The sequence below is a fragment of the Rhincodon typus genome, chromosome 27, assembly GCF_021869965.1.
Source record: "Rhincodon typus isolate 14 chromosome 27, sRhiTyp1.1, whole genome shotgun sequence".
NCBI classification, from domain to species: domain Eukaryota; kingdom Metazoa; phylum Chordata; class Chondrichthyes; order Orectolobiformes; family Rhincodontidae; genus Rhincodon; species Rhincodon typus.
The window spans coordinates 41,039,979-41,065,542 of record NC_063358.1 but is presented as its reverse complement, the minus strand read 5'-3'; the positions used below and the strand labels follow the sequence as shown (position 1 = coordinate 41,065,542).

The 25,564-nt window shown below is 42.2% G+C and overlaps 1 protein-coding gene across 1 annotated transcript in view; it reads right to left on the bottom strand.

The window, feature by feature from the left end:
- The window catches only part of adgrb2 (adhesion G protein-coupled receptor B2), a 683,435-nt gene that overhangs the window by 243,160 nt on the left and 414,711 nt on the right, over positions 1-25,564 (bottom strand). Inside the window, exons 13-14 of the mRNA XM_048613298.1 lie at positions 23,428-23,536; positions 16,401-16,547 (exon numbers count right to left, since the gene is read on the bottom strand). Coding sequence (XP_048469255.1) covers positions 16,401-16,547; positions 23,428-23,536 — 256 coding nt within the window. The remainder of the gene's footprint in view (positions 1-16,400; positions 16,548-23,427; positions 23,537-25,564) is intronic.

Genomic DNA, 25,564 nt, shown 5'->3' with positions numbered 1-25,564 from the left:
CAAAAAATTCCACCAGATTTGTTAAGCATGACCTCCCTCTGCCAAAGCCATGCTGACTATCCCTGATCAAAGCTTACCTCTCTAAATAGAAATTAACTTTCTCCTTCATGATTTTCTTCAGCAGGTTCCCTACCAATGATGATATACTCGCTGGTCTATGGTCTGTCTCTACTAACTTTCTTGGAAAGTGAAATCACATTAGCTGAACTATACTCCCCTGGCACATCCCCTGTGGCCAGAGATGATTTGAAAATTTGGATCAAGGCCCCTGTAAATTTCCTCCCTCATCTCCCACAGTGGCCTAAGTTGTAACTCATCTGGACATTTGGATTTGTCCACTCTTAAATCTGCCAAAACCTTCAATATCTCTTTGCTTCTTATGGCAATTTTCTCAAGTGCATAAATAATTTTAGAATCTGAACACCTTCCTCTATATCCTTTAACCTCCCTCAAACACCAGGCCCTGTCATGACATGGGCTGCTTTCAGAACAGCCAACCCATTTTCATCTCCTTCTGGCTTTTCTTTTTCCCTCACTTACAATCATCCATTCCTCTTTCTGCGCAATTGTCTTTCTCACTCTCTGGACTCCATCCTTACCCCTCACTCCTGCCTTCAACATATATACCACATTTTCCAGCTACTACCAGTTCTGAAGAAGGGTCATTGGACTCAAAATGTTAACTTTGCTTTCTGTCCACAAATGCAGCCAGACCTGCTGAGTTTCTCCAACAATTTCTGTTTTTGATTTAAAACATAGTGTTGTGGTTACTATCACTAAAATGCTCCCCCACTGTCACCTTGAACACCTGTCCAGCTTCATTCCCCAGAATTAGGTCCAGCACTGCATATAGGACCATTTACATGTTGATATAAAAAGCTCTCCCGTATACATTTCAAGAAATCTGTCCCCTCCAAACCCTTTCAACTATGATAATCCCAATTAATATTGGGGTAGTTTAAAACCCCCAAAAATTACCCTATTATTGTTTTTACACTCTTTAGTTAATTGACCACATGTCTCCTCCTCAACTGGCCACTTACTGTTTGGGGGCCTATAATGCACTCTAACAGCGTGACTGCCCCCTTTTCATTCCTAAGTTCTACCCACAAAGCCTCATTTGATCACCCTATCAGGCCCAATTTCTCCAACTGTGGGTCAATTTAGAAATTCCAATTTTGCACACGTGCAGGCAATCTTTAAAAAATGAATAATTTTACTAAGTGGATAAAATGTGATAACTTTCCTCTCTCAGAAACTAAATTTAGTTCTCACATTGCCAACACTTGAACTTAACTATGCAACTATGATAACCATAATAATTCTGAAAACACTAAACACAGGACAACTTTCACATCAATTGTAATAAATCATAACATATTTAAATATCACTGGAAATCATAGTCTAATTGAAATTTAACATAATTGAAAATATATTTGCTTTGAACTAATTATTCCTTTGATTAAAAGTAAAAACAGTATGGACCTGTTTTTAGATAATTTGATTAAATTCTCTTTTACCATTTCTGAGTTATAATTTCTGTTTCTCTCTTTGATTTGTTGACTCTGCTCTTGCTTAACATTCTAATTCTACAGATTCTACTCTTATTTCCTTCTATTGTTTTCCAGTATTGATAGTGGCTCTCTCTCAGACTTTACCTTAGTTGCACTCTTTATTCCTTAGCTCAATTTATGCCTTGTTTTTCTAATTCTGCTCAACACTAATTTCCCCTTTTTTCCGATTTTTACACATTGTACAGTTTTCTCTCAAATTCCTGAGTTGTTCGTCAGCTTGTCTTGCTCGTTATTTCTCCTTTAAGATGATAGGAACAGGAGCAGGTATTTTAGCCCCTTGAGTCTAGTCCACTAGTAAAAAGCATCATGGCTAATCTGACATTGCACATATCCACTTTCCTGCATTTCCACAACACTTGACTCCCCACCTGATCATTTATCTCAGCCTTAAATATAGTGACTCTGTCCCCACAGCTCTGTGTGGCAAGGAGTTCCAAAGACTCAACTCTTATAGAAGAAATTCTTCCTCATCTCAGTCTTAAAACGTCTGCTCCTTTATTCTGAGACTATGCCCTCTGGTCCCAGACTCTCCTATGAGGAGAAACATCCTCTCAATATTTACCCCCTCAAACCCTTTAAGAATCTGACATATTTCAATGAGATCACCTCTCACTTTTCTAAACAGAGCAGGGTCCCAACCTGTTTAGCCTTTGCTAAGACAATCCCTCCATACCATGAATCATCCTAGAGAACCTTCTCTGAACCAGTGAAATGATATGTTTTCTTAAATAAAAGGACCAAAACCGCTCACAGTCCTCAGATGTGATTTCACCAGTACATTGTAATGTTGTGGTAAGACTTCCTTATTTTTGTACTCTGGCCCCTTGAAATAGGGGCCAACATTCCATTAGCCTTCCTGATTACCAGCTGCACCTGTATACTAGCTTTCTATGAATAATGTACGAGTACCCCCAAGTCCCTTTGTGTTACAGTTTTCTTAATTTAGGTAATATTCTGCTCCTTTGGTCTCCCTTCCAAAATGAACAACTTCACATTTTCCCACATTATACACAATTTGCCAAATTCATGTCCACTTACTTAACCAATTTTTTTTTAATCACTCATGGGATGTAGGCATCACTGGCTGGCCAGCATTTATTGCCCATCTCTAGTTGTTCTGGAGAAGGTGATAGTGAGCTGTCTTCTTGAACCACTGCAGTCCATGTGCTGTATGTTGACCCACAATGCCCAAAGGGCATTGCTGAAGTCAGGCTTTGCTGAGAAGGGTGAGCAGCATTAGGGTATGACAAGGTAAGGTCTTTTATTTTATTTTAATCCAATAGTTACTAAGGGATAATAATGGCAGTTAGTGGAGTGGTATGCTCTTCCTGTGAGATTTGGGAGATCAGGGAGAAGTCAAATGTGCCTGACAACTATATCTGCAGGAACCGTGTCCACCTGTAGCTCCTCTCACATTGCATAGATTGGTTGGAGTGGCAATTGGACTCACTGAGGAACACAGAAAGCACAGAGGCAGAAAGTTTTATAGATAGGAATTTCAGGGATGAGGTCACAACAAAGATTCAGCCAGATACATGGGTGACTGCCAGGAGGAACTGGCAGGCAGTGCAGGAGTCCCCTGTGGCTATTCCCCGCTCAAATAAGCATACTGTTTTGTACATTGATGAGGGGGGAATGGCCTCACAGGAGAAAGCAACTGCAGCAGCCAGATCAGTGGCACCATGATTGGATCTGTTGTACAACAGGGAGAGTTGAAGGGTAGGTTCCATAATCAAAGACACAGACAGGCATTTCTGTGGCTGCAAGTGACTCTTCAGGATTATAGCTTGCCTCTTTGGTGTCAGCATCATGGATGTCTCTGAGCGGGTACAGGATATTCTGAAGGGCAAGTGTGAGCAGCCAGAGGTGTGGTCTGTATTGGCATGAACGACATTGGGAGAAAGAGAGACGAGGTCCTGCAGAGGGACTACAGGGAGTTGGGTAGAAAGTTGTAAAGCAAGATATCTGTGGTTGTAATCCTGGGAATACTCCTTGTGCCATATGCTGGTGAGGCCAGGATTGGAAGAAAAAGATCTGATATGGGAGGGAGAGCTTCAGATATCTGAATCATTAGAATCTCTTCCATGGCAGGAGCAACCTGTACAAGATGCACAGGTTGCACCTGAACTGGAGGGGCAGCAATATCCTTGTAAGGTGGTTCGTTAGTGCCACTCACAAGGGTTTAAACTAGTGACGCAGAGGGGTGGGAACCAGAGCAGTATATCAGCATGTGGAGTGATTGAGGAGAAGGTAGAGATTAAGTCAAGTAAGTTTAACAAGAACAGCAGGCAGGGTTAGGTTAATGGATATGGCAGGACTGGTGGTGTGATGTATATTTATTTTAATGTAATGAGTGTAACAGTTAAGGCAGATGACCTTAGATTTTAGATTAATACATGAAACTGTGATGTTGTAGCCATTACAGAAACTTGGTTGAGAGAAGGGCAGGACTGGCAGCTCAACATTCCAAGATTTAGCTGCTTCAGGCATGATAGGGAGGGATGTAAAAGGGGTGAAGGAGTCACATTATTGATTAAGGAGAACGTCACTGCTGTACTAAGAGAGGACATCTTGAACAGTTCATCCAGTGAGACCACATGGGTAGAATTTAAGAATAAGAAAGTGCAATCACTCTGAGGGGCTTATACCATAGACTTCCCAAAAGCAAGCAGGAGTTCCTCCAACTGAACAGAAATGTAGAAAACAAGTAAATATAACAGGGTTGTTGTAGTGGGTGATTTTAACTTCCCAGTATTGACTGGGACTCCCTTAGTACCAGGGGCTTAGAATTTGTTAGGTTCATCCAGGAGGTTTATTTGGAATAATACGTAGACAATCTAACTAGAGAAGATGCCGTACTAGACCTTGTACTGGGGAATGAACTTGGCCAGGTGATTGAAGTTTCAGTGAAGAAAGAGTGATCTTAAATCTTAATTAAGTTTTAAGGAAATTATAAGGGTAAGCCTGGCCTTAGGGAAATGCTCAATTGAAAGAAGGCTAATTACAAAGTATTAGGTAGGAACTGAAGAAACAGAGATGTTGCAAGTTTAGTCAAAAAGAAAAAGGAAACATATATAAGGTTTAGGAAACTGAAATCAGGCAAGGCTCTTGCGGAATATAAAGGAAGCAGGAAAGAATGTAAACAACGAATTAGGAGAGCTAAAAGGGGCCATGGAATGTCCTTGGCAAGTAGGATTAAAGAGAATTCCAAGGCATTTGAACATGTGTTAGGAATGTCCTTAAGCCTGGCACAAGACAGGCAACACACCCTTCAGGACACCTGCTCACTGTTGCAGAGAACAATATTTATTCCTCTAATTATACTGTCTCCTATCACAACTACATTCCTATATCCTTTCCCCACTTCCTCCCGATACCAAGGTGCCATGTTCAGTTTGCTCATCCTCATGCTGTCCCCACTCTTGTCCATAGCTTGCAAGAAACTTAAAATAGCTAGACAATTGCAGGGACCAAGGTTCCTCAATTTTTGAACTTCCACAGATCTCTTGGCTAGAGAATTCCAAAGATTCAAAACTCTCATAGTGAAGAAACTCTTCTTCATCTCAGACCTAAATGGCTTGACTCTTATCCTGAGACTTGATCCCTTCAGTACCCTCAACCAGGAAAATATCCTCTCTGCAACTTCCTCTCCAGCACTTATATGAGAATATTATAAGTTTTAATGAGATTACCTCTTATAAACTCAGAGTTCTCAATCCCTCCTCATAGGACAGTCCAACAATCCCAGGAATTACTTTGGTGAGCCTCTACTGCACTCTCTCTTTGGAAAATACAGAATACTCTCAATCTGGTTCTACCAACGATCTACACAACTGAAGCAAGCATCTTTACTTTCCTGTCCGAAGTCCTTTTGTAATAAAGGCCTACAAGCTATTTTACATCCTAATTGCTGGCTTCACCTACCTAGTATATTCAAGTGGCTCCAAGTCACTTAGAGTCATTCAACATAGAAACAGGCCTTTTGGTCTACCATGTCTATGCTAATCAACAAACACCAAAATACACTAATTCCATTTATGTGCACTTGGTCCATGGCTGGCTCTGCCTTGGCATTTTAAGTGCTCATCCAGATGCTTCTTAAATGCTGTGAGAATACCTGCCTCCACCAACCTCTCAGGCAGCATGTTCCATATTTCTATCAACCTCCGAGTGAAAAGGTTTCTTCAGATATCCTCTGTACCAATTACTTGTCATCTTAAATTTGTGCCTTCTGGTCTTAGACACATATGGCATGGGGAAAAGACTCTCACAATCTATTCTGTTTACGCTTTTCAGAATTTTGTACACCTCAAACAAATTCTGCCTCTGCTCCAAGGAAAACAAACCCAATCTAACCAGTCTCTCGTCATAACTCATCCCTGTAACCCTGTATTTCCCATGGCTAATCCACCTAACCTACACATCCCTGGATACTAGGGGCAATTTAGCACAGCCAATCCATCTAACCTGTACATCTTTGGGCTGTGGGAGAAAACCAGAGCACCCACACAGACATATGCCTGAGGCTGGAATTGAACCTGGGTCCCTGGTGCTGTGAGGCACCACTGAGTGTAACCACTGAGCCACCGTGCTGCCCAAGTACTTCCTAGGGACCTACCACTCATTATGTATATCCTTGCTTTATTAGACCTCCCAAAATGCATCACCTCACTCTTATCAGGATTAAATTCCATCTGCCTTTCTCCACCTAATTTATCAGATGATCAGTATCAGATTGAAACCTGAGACTATCCTCCTCACTATCAACAACACCACCAATCACTGAGTTATCTGCAAACTCGTTAATTATACCTTCTACATTCACATCCAAGTCGTTAATGTAAATAACAAAGAGTAAGGATCCCAACACTGATCCCTGGAATGCGACTGGTCATAGTCACAGGTTTCCAATTACAAAAATAACTCTCCACCATTACTCTTTGCTTCCTGCTTGTAAGCTAATTTTGGATCCAGTTTGTCAACTTGTCTTGGATCCCATATGAGTTTTTACCTTTTGGATCAGCCTTCCATGACCCTGATCAGCTGTAACTAGCTCCACGCCCCTCAGCCTCATCAGCTGTAAATACCCCTGCCAGCTGTAAATACTCATTCACCAGCCCAGGACCTGGCCCCGTCGACTATTTTAAACTGAAAGCTTCATTTTCAGTTTAAAAACAAGTACAGAAAGATTTACTTTGTGGTCAGAAAAATGTAGAGATGGCTTTGCTACGTTACCCTCTGTTGTCCCTTCTACAAAGTGCAGATGAACGGCAAATAGTCCTGCAAGATCAGTTACTTTCTCCAGTCTGACGAGATAATTCTCTCTGCTACCTGATACTCTATCTCTGCCACTGCACTCACCTCTCACTAAGGTTCATGCTTTGCCACTCTCACCATCGTGTGCAACATATTCCCTCATTCACTCTCATTCCTTCCCAAACTCCCAATAACCCTTCATACCCTCTACACTGCATCGTCACTCTGTTGGAAGAGCTCACCATCTTTCCCCTACATGCAGCAGCACTAACAGCTGCAACCCCCACAGTTGTCCCACTAGTTGCCCCCCCTTTCTGTCATTACTGGATAAGACAGCCCAATACAAGGTAGAATGAGCCTGTGTGGGTTGGGAGGTATCCGCCAATCCTATTCTTTCCCCGCACAAGGAGATAATCTTCGCCCTCAAAGGGAAAATCAAGAAAATTTCTGCCAGGATGAGGAAACGTCCATTTCCAGCCAAAACAGTAAGTACAAAATCAGAAACTGCCGGAAAAAAAAACTTAGCAGGTCTGGCAGCATCTGTGGAGAGAAAGCAGAGTTAACATTTCAGGTCCAGTGACTCTTCTTCAGAATGTCACTGTACCTGAAATGTTATCTCTGCTTTCTCTCCACAGATGCTGCCAGACCTGCTGATATTTTCCAGCCATTCCTCATTTTGTTTCTGATTTCCAGCATCCGTAGTTCTTTGTTTTTTTTTAAAGAGTAAATACCACTGTGAATGCCACTGCCACTCTCTCACTAACCACACTGTCGGTCTCACTCATTGCTCACCACTTCTAGCCACCGGCTGCAATGCTATCTCTCTCTCTCTCCCTTGTGTATTGCAGGTACAGCTACCCTCCCCAAAACCTCTGTCTGGCTCCTCCAGAGGCTATCTCCTCAATGTTTAAGGGAAGGGTACTAAGGCCTCAGAGAAAGCATCAGCAGGGCTGCCACCTGCAACTCCACCAGCTCAGAAACAGGTATTTCAGTAGGAATGCTAGACATAGTGAATATGGGAGCACATGCTGGTGAGCACCTCACAGCGACAGCTTCACAGCCGTCTGAGGCAGAAACACCCGAGGGCGATGGCAGTTGGAGGAATGCCAGAGACCCTGCTAATGCTTCCTCTGAGACCTCATACCCTTCCCTCACCTGGTCATCCCCGGGCAGGAGAGGGCCCTGTGGCATTGGCAATCAGCAAGTTCATTCAAGTACCCATAGGGTGGAGCAGCAATGGGAACCAATGGCCCTTACTGTCCAGAAGATGCATCACTGCAGCAAATCATGTGACCATCCATGAGCCTCCTCGGGCAGGTCTGCAGTTGCCTTCGAGACCAGGCCCAGCATCATCAATAGCTGTTGGATAAACCTGCAAGCCTTGCCCCCACATATTGGTCCTCAGAGCTAAAGCCATGGTGATACAAGGATGGAGAACCTTGACCCAAGTCTAGGTGGTGCCTCCTCACAAGGAGACAGGGTTGTGCCAGATCTGATGGACTGATTTTACCCCACCCCCTCATGTTTGAACAGCCCCAGACAGGACATGCTCAGATCCGCTACTGGTGCTTATATACTTCCCCAACCATGTCAGCCCATCCACTGGACTGGCTGCATGGAGCCAAAAGACTGCCCATGACCCATTCCCTGGATTGTAGAGGCACAGATCCCTGAATGATAACACCCTGATTGGATGCCAAACCAATTGGGCTACCCTCTCAGAGTTTGCAGCAAGGCTGCTTACATGCTATGCTATGTGCTTATTTTTATTCATTCATTTATTGGCCATTTATTGCCAGCGTTTATTGCCCAGCCTAATTGCCTAAAGGGCACTTAAGAGTCAACCACATTGTTGTGGTTCTGGAGTCACGTGTAGGCAAGATTAGATAAGCTCGGCAGTTTCCGTCCCTAAAGGACATTGGTGAACCCACCATATTTTTATGACAATTGACCATCGATTTGTGGTCATCATTAGACTTTTAATTTTAGATTTTTACTGAATTCAAATTTCAGCATCTACTGCAGCGGGATTCAAACCTGAGTCCACAGAACATTACGTCTGATTAACAGTCAATTGATAATATCACGAGGCTGTTGCCTCCCCTTATTCGCAAGCTGCTGGCACTTTGAATAGATGTGAGATTGCCATAGCACATTGCCATTTAATACTAGGTGCATCCCCTAGATTGAGACTTGCTGACAAAGGCAAGCTGCCTGGTTGTGACTGCAGTAATTGGCAAAAGAAGGCAAAGCAAGTCACAGATGTTGCAGGCATCGAGTAAGTGTTGAGTGAGAGGGCATTGAACAGCAAGTGATCAGCATTGAGATGCAGCCTAGCCCAATCCACAAGCTAGGTGTCTGTCTGTGCATGAGAAGAATCCCCACTGTAACCTTCATTGCTGGAGGCCAATGCGACCTGCAATAGAGGTCTGTGCTTCTTTTCCATTTGACTGCACCAGCAATATATTCACTACCTAACCTACTTTCGACAATGTCAGTTTGCACCCTGCTTGGGTAATAATTCAGGCCTTATATCCTTGAGGTCCTGTTCTTTAATCTAATACATAGAGTCTGACACTTAGGACCTCTTGCTTACATTTCCCTATGTTGTTGGTCCGAACACAGATCTCTCCCTGCAATATCCATTCAAGCCTGTTCAAGATGTTTCTCATTCTGGTACTAGGTAGGGAACATGCCACATGGGACTGTGGATTCTGCTAACAAAAAATATTGAATCCCTTACCAGCACCAGCTTATGTTTCCTCTCCCATTGCCCATTTTCGGCAGATTCCAGCCCCAAGATGCCTAAGTCCACATTCTGGTCTTCCATATGATGCACATTACATTGGTTAGATAAGGCCAGTTTCTGCACATCCTCGATCTCTATCTCACCTTGGCTTCTTCTTGTTCAGCATGCTATCAGTCACACAATCCCAATTCTGAGTCTATAGTTCTTTAAGAGGTTTGACTGAGTAGGGCTTTTTGTAATTATTACAGAATCATAGAATATAACAACAGCCTGCACATCATTGGACACTATGGGCAATTTAGCATGGCCAAATCACCTAAGCTGCACATCTTTGGACTGTGAGAAGAAACCAGAGCACCTGGAGGAAGCCCACGCAGACATAGGGAGAATGGGCAGCACAGTGGTTAGCACTGTTATCTCACAGCGCCAGGGACCCGGGTTCGACTCTGTCCTTGAGCGACTGTCTGTGTGGAGTTTGCACCCTCTCCCCGTGTCTGCGTGGGTTTCCTCCCACAGTCCAAAGATGTGCAGGCTAGGAGGATTGGCCATGCTAAATTGCCTGCAGTGTTCAGGGATGTGTAGATTAGGTGGGTTATAGGGGATGGATCTGGGTCGGATGCTCTCAGGGTTGGTGTGAACTTGTTGGGCCGAAGCGCCTGTTTCCACACTGTAGGGATTCTATGATCTATCAATGTCCAAACTCCACAAAGACAGCAACCCTAGAGTGGAGTCGAACCTGATCCCTGGCACTGTGAGGCAGCCATGCTAACCAGCACTAACTAGATTGGCCGGCAGCTCTCTAAGGCAGGACATCCTTCCCAGATTCAACAATTACTGTTGCTTCTAACATAAAATGTCAGGCAGCCGGATTTTGAGTGGACAAATTCCTGTCAACTTTACAGTTTAAGGCCCAGGGCATATGGCACCTTGTAAATTTACAGCTTGTAGAATCATTCATCCACAGGAAATTGACAAGTTGCTTAGAACATCCTAGTTTTATGCTGAGACTGAAAGGTTGCGAGCTTTTTCTCTGCAATACCTGCAAGCTAGTTTACTAGCCAAAGGTTAGTTTTGGCTGAATTCAGAGCCTGATTCTTAGTGAATATTAAGTAAAATAATAAAACAATATATAAATTTATACACTACATACGCACATGTAACAGTTACTTGTAAAGCAATCAGCAAGATGATGTTAGATTTGGGTGATAGTTTAAAGCTGGCAATATTGATTTATTTGCTCATTAAAAACTACATTTAATTCTCTTTCCAATTAGAATCAATAGAACACAAAAAAGCTGAGGTGGGAGGGGGAAAGGTGTCTAATGGGTAGTCAATTTGACATCACAGTTTTTATACTAGTGCCCTCAGTTAAAATGCCACACAGAGTGAAATTCTAACTGATTTTCCTCAATATCATCAAGGAAACTGAAGCCAACAGTGAGACTGTCCTACCATAGTGACAGTACTGAGTTAAGGCATCTAACCTATTGTGCACCTAACCTTACAGAAACTAACAGTCATGCTATCAGTCAGTGGTGTTCTTTCTGCCGACAAACGCCAACACGATGTGAGCTAAAGGCAAGCACAATTTTAAAATAAATTGATTTGTATGTTTTGAATGGCTGGACTTTTGTGAATCATAAAATAATTCACCAGGTCCACACAATTAGGAAAGGTAATGAGGTACACTTTCCTGAAATATTGGGCAACTGAATCAGCAGCAAAATACTGATTCTGATGGCCCCTTTTTAATCAGGTTGATTAAGCCATTAATTTTCAAATTGTATCCTGCTCTTGGGGTCAGTAAATTTTTTCTGCCATCATGCTTTTATATTTTCATCACATTTCTGCACTTTTCTATGTCTGTTGGCTGAGCAGCACATTTTTCGAGATGGCTAATATTGATTACGAATTTTGCAATAGCAGTAAAAATATTAAAATTTTACCAAAGATTTGTAGTTCGGGTTGTGGGTGAGGTTGTTGACTTGCTCGCTGAGCTAGCTTGTTTTCGTTCAGACGTTTTGTCGCCATGCCAGTAACATCATCAGTGACGCCTCCAATGAAGTGATGATGTTCTACTCTGCTTTGAAGTTATATCATCTGGTCCGTTATGGTGAGTAGTGTCATTTCTGCTTTTGATCTGTATGGGTTTGTATATGGGGTCCAATTCTATATGTTTGTTGATTGCATTACAGGTTGAGAACCACGCCTCTAGGAATTCCCGTGCGTGTCTATGTTAGTTACGTTGTCCCAGTTAAACTGATGGCCTTCATTATCTGAGTGTAATGATATTAAGGAAAGTTTGTCACGTCGTTTAGCTGCTAGCTGATGTTCATGTATTCTGATGGCTAGTTTCCTTCCAGTCTGTCCGATTTAATGTTTGTGGCAGTGGTAGTAAAAGCATTCCATTATAAATAAACAACAACAGAGCATTTAGATTTTAGAATTGGGAAATCCAATCAATGTTTGGAGCGGATTTTCAAGAAAGCATTTAAATGGAATTGAGCTTTCCAGCTGCATGTTAAAATTGGACAAGGTGACTCAACAATGATGTAGTCTGAGCCAGGGGCAGTTCAAGAATACTGTTTACAGTGGTAGGGGTATGATATACAAACCACCCTTACTTTTCAAATTTTAAAGTCAGACTGGCAATTAAAATCTTCTCCATTTATTTATACATGAAAGACAGTTTCACAATATTATCATTTCAAACAAAAGGTAACAATTTTTTGGAGTATCAGTGGTGCAGGATTGGTTAAATGATAAACCTTACTGCTTATTCCTGTAAGTTTTCTTCAAGGTCAATTCTGATTACATTATTTCTTAATACATATAATTATTTTCAAAAAAATCTCTCCGATGCTCTGTGTAAAAGTCACATTGAAGCTTCTTAACAATTATTATGAAAAACCTTTTTGAATTCTATCTGTTTCAGTCATAAAATGTCTTGTACACTGATGAAACTTACTGTTTGAAGTGAAAAGAAAACCAAAACTCACCATAAAACCAACTCAAGAGACAACAAGGTGCAAAGCTGGATGAACACAGCAGACCAAGCAGCATCATAGGAGCAGGAAGGCTGACGTTTCGGGCCTAGACCCTTCATCAGAAAAGGGGGAGGGGAAGGGGGTTCTGAAATAAATAGGGAGAGAGGGGGAGGCGGATAGAAGATGGATAGAGGAGAAGATAGGTGGAGAGGAAACAGACAGGTCAAAGAGGTGGGGATGGAGCCAGTAAAGGTGAGTGTAGGTGGGGGGTTAGGGAGGGGATAGGTCAATCCAGGGAGGATGGACAGGTTAAGGGGGCGGGATGAGCTTACTAGGTAGGAGATGGGGGTGGGGCTTGAGGTGGGAGGAGGGGATAGGTGGGAGGAAGAACAGGTTAGGGAGGTGGGGACGAGCTGGGCTGGTTTTGGGATGCGGTAGGGGTTGGGAGATTTTGAAGCTTGTGAAATCCACATTGATACCATTGGGCTGCAGGGTTCCCAAGCGGAATATGAGTTGCTGTTCCTGCAACCTTCGGGTGGCATCATTGTGGCATTGCAGGAGGCCCAGGATGGACATGTCGTCTGAGGAATGGGAGGAGGAGTTGAAATGGTTCGCGACTGGGAAGTGCAGTTTATTGCGAACCGAGCGTAGGTGTTCTGCAAAGCGGTCCCCGAGCCTCCGCTTGGTTTCTCCGATGTAGAGGAGGCCACAACAGGTACAGCGGATGCAGTATACCACATTGGCAGATGTGCAGGTGAACATCTGCTTGACATGGAAAGTCTTCTTGGGACCTGGGATGGGAATGAGGGAGGAGGTGTGCGGGCAGGTATAGCACTTCCTGCGGTTGCAGGGAAAAGTGCCGGGTGTGGTGGGGCTGGAGGGGAGTGTGAAGCGGACAAGGGAGTCACGGAGAGAGTGGTCCCTCCGGAAAGCAGATAAGGGTGGAGAGGGAAAAATGTCTTTGGTGGTGGGGTCGGATTGCAGATGGCAGAAGTGTCGGAGGATGACCTGTTCTTCCTCCCACCTAGCCCCTCCTCCCACCTCAAGCCGCACCCCCATCTCCTACCTACTAACCTCATCCCGCCCCCTTAACCTGTCCGACCTCCCTGGACTGACCTATCCCCTCCCTAACTCCCCACCTACACTCACCTTTACTGGCTCCATTCCCGCCTCTTTGACCTGTCTGTTTCCTCTCCACCTATCTTCTCCTATGTCCATCTTCTATCTGCCTCCCCCTTTCTCCCTATTTATTTCAGAACCCCCTTCCCCTCCCCCTTTTCTGATGAAGGGTCTAGGCCCGAAACGTCAGCCTTCCTGCTCCTATGATGCTGCTTGGCCTGCTGTGTTCATCCAGCTCTGCACCTTGTTGTCTCGGATTCTCCAGCATCTGCAGTTCCTACTATCTCTGATTCAATAAAACCAACTCAGATTGCTTTTTTTCATTTTACTGTCAACTTAGATTTAAAACTCAATATACTTTGCATTATCCAGTCTCCATCACTAATTTTTTTCTATGATTCTACTGTTCACAGTTTCTTTTGGGCGATGGCCTGCAAATTGTGAAAAAGGTCTCAAACATTTGCAGAATTGACCCATGCCCATTTGGGAACTCTGCTCATAATGAGCCCCAGGTTAATGGATTGGTTGTTCTCTCTGCTGGCTGCCAATGTGGGCAATGAATGCTGGACCCGCCAGTGATGCCCACATCCCATGATTGAATATTTAAAAAAAATAATTTTTTGCTAACAGGGACACAGGCATCTTTCAGTACAAGAAGGCAGTTTTTAGTTGTCACTGACTTGGAGGCATCTAGCCTCTGTGTGTACCATTGCTTTTTGAATACCCACTGAATTTAGTGCTTACTTGCAGGCTTACGATCCATGTGGGTATCTCTTTGGATTCGGTCCTGGGACACCTTTGAGAGATTAAATATATAAATGAAATGTCTGGTTTCATCAGAATTTAATGCAATTTAATTAAATGTGCTGATTTTTCATCAACTAATGTTTTTTAAAAAAATAATTTTGCAAAGGACACAATCTTGTTTCATTTCAACATGATTATGAGAGTGTGTAGAGTGGGCAGTTGGTTGCCTTTATTGGCATGGATGGGATACTGGAAGTGTGAGGGGTGTGAAGGATTATGAAAGGTGAGGACTTAAGGGTTGTTCAATGTTTTAATTTTTTAAAAAAACTTCGACACAATGCCAGAGCACTAAAGTAGGCCTTCCATGCAGTCCATTTCCACATTTGGAAGCTCTATTCTCTTTCTAGATTTGACTGAGTCACATCCATGAGAACCACATCATTCTAGAATTAAAATGAAAATTTTCAAACCACCTTTTCCCAGGAAGGATTTACATAAGTGGGAAATGTATCAAATTTGCATTCTAGGAATGTCAAGTTTTATAAATAATTACACTTTAAGCAGTATATTTAATTCCAAGATAGAATGGAATTGGAGATCTAGGGGACAGCTAATTAGCATTTTTACCCGGATACAAAGCCTAAACAATTCACATTGCTATGGGGATACATATTAAGAAGGGACAAATCCATGAAAAGTCATTGTACATGATTACGTGATTTCCTAAGATATCATTGAATCTGACATCTCCAGGTTTGGGACTGTTACCACCACCTTCAACAATTTTCCCTTCGAGACCAGTGTATTATATTAGCAATATGTACCACCTACAGGATGTACTGCTGAATCTTGCTAAGCCTGCTTCAACAGTACCTTCTGAATCTGCGACCCTGCTACCAACAAAGACAAAGGCCCAAAATGCATAGGAAAATCAGTAGCTACAAGTTCCACTATGAGCCACTCCCCATTCTGATGTGGCACTATATCACCATCCATTTGCTGTCACTGGATCAAAATCCTGGAACTTCCTTCCAAACAGCACCCTGGTTGTATCCACACCATAGCGAATGTAGCAGTTCAAGAAGGCAACATATCACTACCTTCTCATGATCAATTAGGTATGGACAATAAGAACCTTCCCAGCAAGTACTGCCCACATCCTGTGATAAATTTAAAAATAAATGAAGGGTCTACTGAAAGGGCAGAGGAAAATAGAATATGAGGGGGATTTTTGATCATGTTAAAAGTTAAATGGGAGATCTTATCTGTAGTTTAATGCATATGTTTGGTTAATAATCTGAAATACTGCTTTTAGTTAATTTATGACAGGAAAAGTCTTAAAATTTGAAATCATGTATGATTGTTTCAACCAGTTCTGGAAATAGAAATACATTTTAGAAACTGTCAGTCTTCATGAGGACAACATCTATATTCCTTTATTTACATCGTATACTTCTTTTCATGTATGTTTCCAACATCTGCAGTATTTTGGTTTTATATTAAAATGTAGTTGCAGTTGTTAGATAGATGAAGATGAGAATCAATTTGCACACAGCGAATCCCACAATGCAAATAATTTTATGTTTTAATAATCTGTTCTAATTGAGTACTGATTTGAAATAATTATGACAGGAACTATATGCGGCTTACACTCACTAGCTATAACAGATGTATATGCCATACAAAGAATAGGATTACACATACATGCAACTTGGCACAAAAAAGTGCATATATGAGATATACTTTTACCCAATTGTAAAATAGGGTACAACATAGACCAATGTCTTTGAAGGTTTCTCTACAGGTTAATGGAGAAGAAGTTTAATCAAGTAGACTACTGAACGAAAGGACAAAAAGTTTCATAAGATTCAGGTTCTTATGAAGTTCTGAGAAACAGGGAAGAGAACAAGCTCATCAAATGTGGCAGTACAGTTATATTTGTTCATACCAATGCGAATTGCAGGTACCTGAAGAAGAACGTGTGAACACCTCTTTTGGAATATAAAGTTTGTCTTCTGAATTTTTTGCCCAATCTTTCATTCCTCTTCTGCCTTTCATTGGGAAGCTGATATCACTTGACACAGCAGATACAGGCTCTCGTTGTATACTAGTCACTGAAAAGATAAGGATAAAGTTATTACTTCAATCCTACTTGGTCTTATTATTATATTTTCCATTGTAGTGCAATATTATCAATCAATAAGTACCTGAGAACTTCTGTTGGCTTAGCCTGTAACCATAACAGAATAGTATAGGGGTGGCATGGAGCTCAGTGGTTAGCGCTGCTGCCTCACAGTGCCAGGGACCTCGGTTCAATTCCAGGTCCGGTGACTGTGTGGAGTTTGCACATCCTCCCCATGTCTGCGTGGGTTTCCTCTGGGTGCTCCAGTTTCCTCCCACAGTCCAAAGATGTACAGGTTAGGTGGATTAGCCATGTTAAATTGCCAAATGGGAAATGCAGGAATAGGGTATAGGGTGAGTCTGGGTGGGATGCTCTTCAGAGGGTCGGTGTGGATTCCGTGGGCCGAATGACCTGCTTTTGCACTGTAGGGATTCTATGAAATGTGAAATCTCACAAGACTTAAAAGAAGAATTAGGCCATTTGGACCATCAAATCTGCTCTGCCATTGAATCATGGCTGATATGTTTTTCCAACTCCTTTCTCCTCCTTCTCCCCACAACCCTTGATCCCCTTACTGATCAATAACCTATCTATTTCTGTCTTAAAAACACTCTATGACTTGGCCTCCACAGTCTTCTGCAGCAATGAGTTTATGGGTTCACCATCCTCTATCTGAAGAAATTCTTCCTCATCTCAGTTCTAAATTGTTGTCGCTTCACTATGAGATTTTGTCCTCGTATCCTAGTCTCTCCTACTAGTGGAAACATCTTCTCTACATCCACTCTATCCAGGCCTCTCAATATTCTGTAAGTTTCAACGAGATTTCCCCTCATCCTTCTAAATATCAGCACGTACAAACCCAGCATTCTCAACTGCTCCTCAAATGACAAGTTCTTCTCTGGGCCCCCGACAAGGCCTGCACATCCTTCCTAAGATATGGGGCCCAAAACTGCTCACAATATTTCAAATGCAGTCTGACAGTCTTATATAGACTCAGTAGTACATCACTGCTCTTATTCCACACATCTCTCAAAATAAATGCTAACATTGCATTTGCCTTCCTAATTGTCAACTGCACCTGCATGTTAATCCTAACAGAATCCCGAACTAGGACTCCCAAGTTCCTTTGTGGTTCAGATTTTCGAAGCCTTTCCCCAGGTAGAAGTTGGAATGCAACCATCAGACAGAGTAATCCTGGGATGGGGAAGAGAATAAGTGACAAGTTTTACCATAGCTGTTAGCTCCGTACTGATTTTTAGTAGAAACTATATCCTTGCCAACAGTAGTGGGAAGGTGGAAAGGGTAGAAAAGGACAAACAGTAAGAAAGGTCAGGAGAGTGAAAGAGAGGGCAAGGGAGGGGAGGGAGGAAGGCAGGACAGGTCATTTCAAATTGAAAGAAAAGGTGTGCAATACTGTAAAGATTTATAGTGAGCCAGAGAATTGGATAGGTCTATGAAATAAGCAGGTGATGACTAAAAATACTTTGAAAAGAACTTAGAGTACTACAGTAAACTTACAAGAAATAAGAAACACATAACAGACAATATAATAATATAAAAGAATAATTCACCAACGATCCTTAGATAGCACGTTCCAAACCCACAATCATTTACAACTAGTAGGACAAGGGCAGCAGATACATGGGAACACCACCGACTTCAAGTTCCCATCCAAGCAACTCATAATCCTGACTTGGAAATATATCACCATTCCTTCATTGTCGCTCGGTCAAGATCCTGGAATTCCTTCCCTAAGGCCAACCTACAACATGTGGACTGCAGCGGTTCAAGAAGGCAGCTCATCACCACCTTCTCAAGGGTAAACATTAAAATGGCCAGCCAGCGACACTGGTATCCCAACGTGTAAATTTAAAAAATGTATAAAAAGGAAGAAAATAGTTAAAACAAAGTTGGTCCCTTAGGGGGTGAGACTGGGGAACCTGACAATGAGAAACAAGGAAATGGCAGAGACTTCTAATAATCCTTTTTATCTCTTCAAGGTAGAAGACAAAAAAAAGCATCTGAAGAATAACAGAAAATCAAGTGGTACAAGGAAAAGACAGTTTAAAACCTCATGGAAACTCAAGAGGAATCATAGCTGACAAGTCCCCTAGACTTACGGATTATCTGCAAGAGTCTCAAAAGAAATGGCTGAAGAGATAGTGAATGTTTGAATTTAAATCTTCGAAAATTCCTTAAATTCTGGAATAATCCTCCAGATCAGAAAACCACAATTGCAACAATTCTGTTTAAGAAAGAAAGGAGACAGAAAGCTGCAAAATAGAGGCCAGTTAGCCTTATGTCTGTCATTGAAGAAATGTTATAACCCATTGTAAAAATGGTAGCAGCAGAACATTTAAAATATTGCAATATTATCAAGCAGAGTCAACATGGTGTTGTGAAAAGCAAGTCACGTTGACAAATTTATTGAAATTTTTTGACAATATAGCAAGTAAGACATGAAATGTATTCAGACTTCTGAGAGGCATTTGATAAAGTGACATATACAGTGTTACTATGTATGCTAAGAGTTAATCATGAGGCAAGTATCAGGCTGTGTTTATTGTGAATGCTACCACCCAGCAAAGAACATGAGTAATAGGCGGATGTTGCCTAACACAAATGGCAATACAATGACATTTGGAAAAGATCGGGCAATGGAGGGACAGACACTCCAACTCTTGGCTTCTCTTATCTCCTTTCTGCTCTCAGCCTCATTCCTCTCCACGCCAGGTGCTGGCCACCCCACCTTCCATTGTCAGCCTTTGGCCCACTCCCACATACACCCTGCCTCCACCTCGTTGACCTCTTCTCAGAAGTACATACACTGATGATGACTTCACCATACACAGAACACAGTAATATCATTGGTATGTGCATGTGCTTCCTGTGGCCTATGCAGTAATGGTCACTGGCTATGTCTGAGCATGCATGGTGGCCATATTGCATTTTGGGTAATCATTCCAAAGAAATTTGTGTGGAAAGGGGACCAGTGAACTAGCAGGAAACAGTGTCACAGTGATTCAGAATATATGGGCAATTTTCCCCAGCATTGGAAAATATAACTAGAGGATTCATAGGAATTGGAATTCACTGGCTGGCCAACATTTATCATCCTAATTACACCTGAGAAGATGGTGGTGAGGTTCCTTCTTGAATTGCTGCAGTCTATTTGATGCAATAAACATAGTGTTGTTAGGGAGGAAGTTCCAAGATTTTGACCCACTAATAGTGAAGGGACAGCAATATATTCCTGAGTCAGGATGGTGAGTGACTTGGAGAGGAACCCACAGGTAGTCATGTTTCCATGTTTCGGTTGCCTTTATCCTTCTAAATCATAATAGTCATGTGCTTGTAAGATGCCATCTAAAGAAGTCTTGATGAATTTCTACAGTGCATCTTTTTTTTATTCATTTTTGTGGGATGTGGGCGTTGCTGGCTGGCCAGCATTTCTTGCCCATCCCTAGTTGCCCTTGAGAAGGTGGTGGTGATCTTGCATTGGAGATGGAGAGTTTGTGGATGTGGTGCCAATCAGGTGACTATTTTGATCTGAATGGTGTCAAACTTTTCATGTATTCTTAGAGTTGCACTCGTCCAGGCAAGTGGGAAGTATTCCGTCACAGCCCTGAATTGTGCTTTCTATATGGTGGACAGGCTATGGATAATCAAGAGATGAGTTAGTCATTGCAGGATTTCTAACCTCTGAGCTGGTCTTGCAGTCACAGTATTTATATGGCTCATCCAGTTCAGCTTCTGGCCAAAAATCATGATATTGGTTGACGCAATGCCATTCAACTTAAGGGACGCTGGATAGATTCTCTCCTGTTGGAGATGATCATTGCTTGGTGCTTGTTTGGGATTAACGTTACTTGCCACCTATTAGGCTAAGCCTGGATATTGTCCAGGTCTTGTTGCATTTGGACAAGGACTATTTCATTATCTGAGGAGTTTCTTGAGATGGCGCTGAATATTGTGTAATCATCAGTGACATCCCGCTTATGACTGTATAATGTAGCGAGGGTCATTGATGAAGATGTTTGGGCCTCAGACTCTATACTGAGAAATTCCCGCAGAGTTGTCCTGGAATTGTGAGAATTCACCTCCAACATCCTCAGTCATCTTCCCTTGTCTTCAGTGTAACTTCCACCAGCAGTGATTTTCCCCTTATTCCAATTGACTAGTTTTGCAAGGACATCTTGATACTACATTTGGTGAAATGTAGCATGATATCAAAGATATCACCATCATCTTCACCACCTTTTGGAGTTCAGCTCTTTTGTCCATGTTTGAACGAAGGTTACAATGAGGTCAGAAGCTATGTGGTCTCGGTGGGACACAACTGAGAGTCAGGGAACAGATTATTGCTAAAGTGCTGCTTGATAGCACTGCTCATGGCCCATTCCATCACTCTACTGTTGATCAAGGTTAGATTAATGAAGCGTTAATTGGCTGGGTAGTATTTGTCCAGCTTTCTGTGTACAGGACATACCCGGGCAATTTTTTCATTGCTTGTTATATGCCAGTGTTGTACTGAGATAGATTGGTGACTGGAGGCATGGCAAGTTCTGGAGCACTATTGCTGGAATATTGTCGGGGGCCCGTTAACTCTACAATATCCAGTGCTCTCAACCATTTCTCGATATCATATGAAATGAACTGAATTGGTTTAAGCCTAGCATCTATGATGCTTTGGATCCTCGGAGGAAGCTGAGATGGATCAACCACTCAGCACTTCTGGCTGAAGGTTGCTGCAAATGCCACAATGTTGTTTGGGAAGGAGTTCCAGGATTTTGACCCACTGACACTGAAGGAAGGGTGAGATATTTCCAAGTCAAGGTGGTGAGTGGCTAGGAGGGGATCTTGCAGATGGTAATGTTCCCATGTATCTGCTGCCCTTATCCTTGAGGATGGAAATGGTCATTGGTTTAGAAAGTGCAATCTTAAGGACGCCTGGTGAATTTCTGCAGTGCATCTTGTAGATGATACTCACTGCTGCTATTGAGCATTGATAATGGATGGACAATTGTGGATGTGGCGACAACTGGAAATCATCTGATCCATCAGCCAAGGTGGGGGCAGTAGATGGTAATCAGCAGGATTTTTTTGCCTTTTTTTGACTTAATGCCATGAAACTTCAAACAGAATGCAATCAACGTCAAGGAAACAACTTGCTCCTCACAGTATATCATGGTGTTGCCACCTCTGCTCTGCTTGTCCTGTCAGTGGGACATCAAAGGTGACATTATCTATAAGGTATAATTCTGTGAGTAAGACTATCGTAGAATTCCTTACAGTGTGGAAGCAGACTATTCAGCCCATCAGGTCCACATTGTACCTCCAACGAGCATCCCACCTAGACCCACTTACCCCACCTCTGTAACGCTGCATTTCCCATGGCTAACCCACCTGGCCTGCACATCCTTTGACACTATGGGGCAATTTAGCATGGCCAATCCACCTAACTTGCACATCTTTGGACTGTGGGAGGAAACCGGAGCACCCAAGCAGACACGGGCAGAACGTGCTAACTCCACACAGACAGTAACCCGAGACTGAAACAAACCTGGGTCCCTGGTGCTGCGAGGCAGCAGTGCTAACCACTCAGACATTGTGCCGCCTCTGACTATGTCAGATTGTTACTTGATTAATCTGTTAGACAGCCCTCCCAATTTTGGCACCAGCTCCCACATGTTGATAAGGGAGACTTTTCAGAATCAACAGGGCTTAATTTGCCTTTACTGTTTCCTATGTCTAGACTAGTGCTGGTGCTCTATCTGGTTTTGTTCCTTAAAGACTTCTTAGCAGATTCGATACAACTGAGAAGCCTCTGAAGCTAGTTAAGCAGTGCCTGACATGGAGTGAGTGTAACGGTGCTGTGAATATGGGGCGCAGACAGAAAACTTGCAGAATGCAGAGATAATTATCCTTCTTACACGATTGTAGAATCTTTTTACCGTGGAGACTGCACTGACCCAGGTATTTATTTCCATCCAGGCTGGCTGCTTCTGATGACATGGCCTCCTTTCCCAGTCTGGGTGATAGGGCACTCCCCTTCTGTTGACCACCTCCTCTGCCAGGATCCCTAAGTCCTTGTCAGGGAACAGGGTGCCAGTATCCCTTTCTGAGTCATTTTCTCAGTTGAGGCGTGAAACAGCAGAGTGTGATGGCGAGTTCCTGATTTGCAGCATCTCAAGTGTTGCGTGAATTCAACAATTTTGCGACAGTAGCAAGCACTTCCACCTAGCCTGTCATATGGTTGCATAAATGGATGCTGTAGAAGTCGGTTGTATAATTAATAAGCTGAAGAGCAAGCAATCATGCGAGAAAAGTTGACAGGACAGGGCTATGGGAATGGTAAATTCAGCTCCATCATGCATAGTCTCCCTTTTTAACCAGAGGTCTCTTTTATAGCCCGCCTGTACCTTTTATATCGTCAGCTGACTGCACATATCACCAGTGAAACGCTGCCACAACTGCTTAATAAAGTATGTTTTGCATGCACATGGCTGACACTTGAAATTTTAATTATAATCATATGGGAAAGGGCAAAAACAGAGAGCTGAAGTGGTGTTGGTTTAAACATGGAATAATGTTCACAAAATCCCAGTCTGTGTGTGAAACCAGTGCAATCTCAATTCGGTATTCGTGGTTGAACCGATTAGAATGGTCCAAACTCATTCCAAGACAATTCTTGGTTGTAAATTGTTCAGTATTTGGAAGAGTATCACTATCTCAGCCAAAGAATTATTAGCAATTGTCCATTTTCTCTGAGCAAATCACAGTTGCCTAAAAGTTACATCTACATTCCAATTTATTTCAATGCCACAGATGTTATAATTTATAATTAAGTTACTTATAATTTCTGAACTTACCAAGGTTATCTGTCACAATAAGGGCACTCTGAAACACCTTCAATCCATGACCCACAATGTGGATAAAATCTTCAACTACTCGCATCAAGTAGATCGATCCAGGTGCAACCTTTACGAAATCAATCAACATTACTGTATTAACAGTATTACCACAATTAAATCCAAAAGAAACTTCAATTGAGCCAAGTATTATTTCAATTACAACAGTTAATCTAGCATAATTAATCATTCAAGGGGTTTGGAATTGTAAGCAATTGTAATCCAGGACTAGAACTTGAATCCAAATGCAGAACTTAGGTCACATATTTAAGTAAATTAATTACTAGCAGTGCAGTTTGTATTTAATTGATTAAGAACATAAAATTTACATTAGTGTTGCTTCCCATTCTGGAATGGATACAACTCCATAGGAATTCAAAAGTCTTATGCCTAAACTACTGGTTTCATAAATACTGAAATTTAAATTTCTCAATCTTATGTTTAAATCTTCCCTCTCCTTATCTCTAAACTTTTCCAGCCCTACGAACCTCAGAGAACTCTGCATTCCTCCAATTCTGACTCCTTGAATAACCCAGATTTCCTTCATCCAATTATTAGCATCCATGGCTTCAGCAGTCTATGTCCCATGCTCTTCCTCAGTATCTTCATCTACACCTCCAATGTACAACTTCAAAAGAACATTGACAATTTGGCAGAGTGGGCAGATAGGTGGCAGATGAATATGGAAAACAGTGAGGTGACACATCTTGATACAAAGAACATGGAGAGAATGTAGCAAATAAAGGATACTGTGCTAAAGGATGCACAGAAGCAGAAAGACCTGAGTGCATATGTGCATAAGTTATTATAAGTGGTAGGATAAATACAGAGATTTGTTAAGAAAAACACTATTCTGGCTTCATTATTAGGGGCATAGAGGTAATTCTGAACTCATATAGGACACTGATTAGACTACAGCTGAAGTATTTTATACATTTCATGGTGCCACACTTTAGGAAGCATGTGAATGCACTGGAGAGAATACAGAAGAAGTTTACAAGAATGTTGCAGAGAGGAGAAATGTCTGAACAGCTTGGAGAAGGAACTGTTTTCCTTGGAGAGGAGAGGGCTGAGGGGAGATTTCATAGCAATTTTCAAAATCATGAGAGGTCTGGACTGAGTAGATAGGGAGAAAATTTTCTTGCTCATAAGAGGATCACGAACCAGAGGGTGCAGCTTTAAAGTGTTTTGCAAAAGAAGGAAATGCAGGGTGAGAAAAAACTTCTTTCCCCACAGTGAGTGGCTCAGGTTGGAATTTATTGCCTGGAAGTGCAATGGAGGCAGATTCAATTGAGGTATTCAAGAAGACATTGAATAATTATTTAAATAGAAACAATGAATAGGTTTGTGTGGAAAAGGTAGGAGTTTGGCTCTAAGTGCCATTGCAGACAGGATGGACCAAATGGCCTCCTTTTGAAATCAGAGAATATAAAGATTATAGATTCTATGGACTACTCCTGAATTTTCACTTCTACTGGGAATTTCTTGGGCCCTGTTCTGGGACTGTTGAATCGAAGAATATGTTGAAATAAATTTAATGTCAAATGGAATTGGATGCAGTTGTACTTCACCAAAAATCAACTTTAATTACTTTGATCAACTTCATTTAATTTTCACTACCCAACTAACCACGGCATGTCTTTGGCTGCCTTGATAATGGGCTCAAATGCATGGCACGTGTATAAATATCATAAGCAGGTTTTGGGAGCCGTAGACAGATGTGTACTGGAAATGATACTCGTCCAAAATGATGAATGTTTATTCATTATTTACACTTTATACCAATGCATGGTTGAGCTGGACTTCACTACAACCATCTTACATCAGGCTCATGTGATCTGACATCATTGATGATCAGTCTAGCTGTAGGGATTACAATGAGGTTGGCCAGTTGGATCTCATTGAGTACGGGTTCCCAGATTGGTCTGTTAATCTGGGCCAATCAGGGAATCCTGGCTGACAATATAAACAGGAGTCTCAGGGATTCTCCTCACTCTATGGACTGGCTGTGACCTAGCTAGTCAGAGTCCAAGTACTGTGCATGTGTAAATACAGGGTGACAGGGTGACAGGGTGACAGGGTGACAGGGTGACAGGGT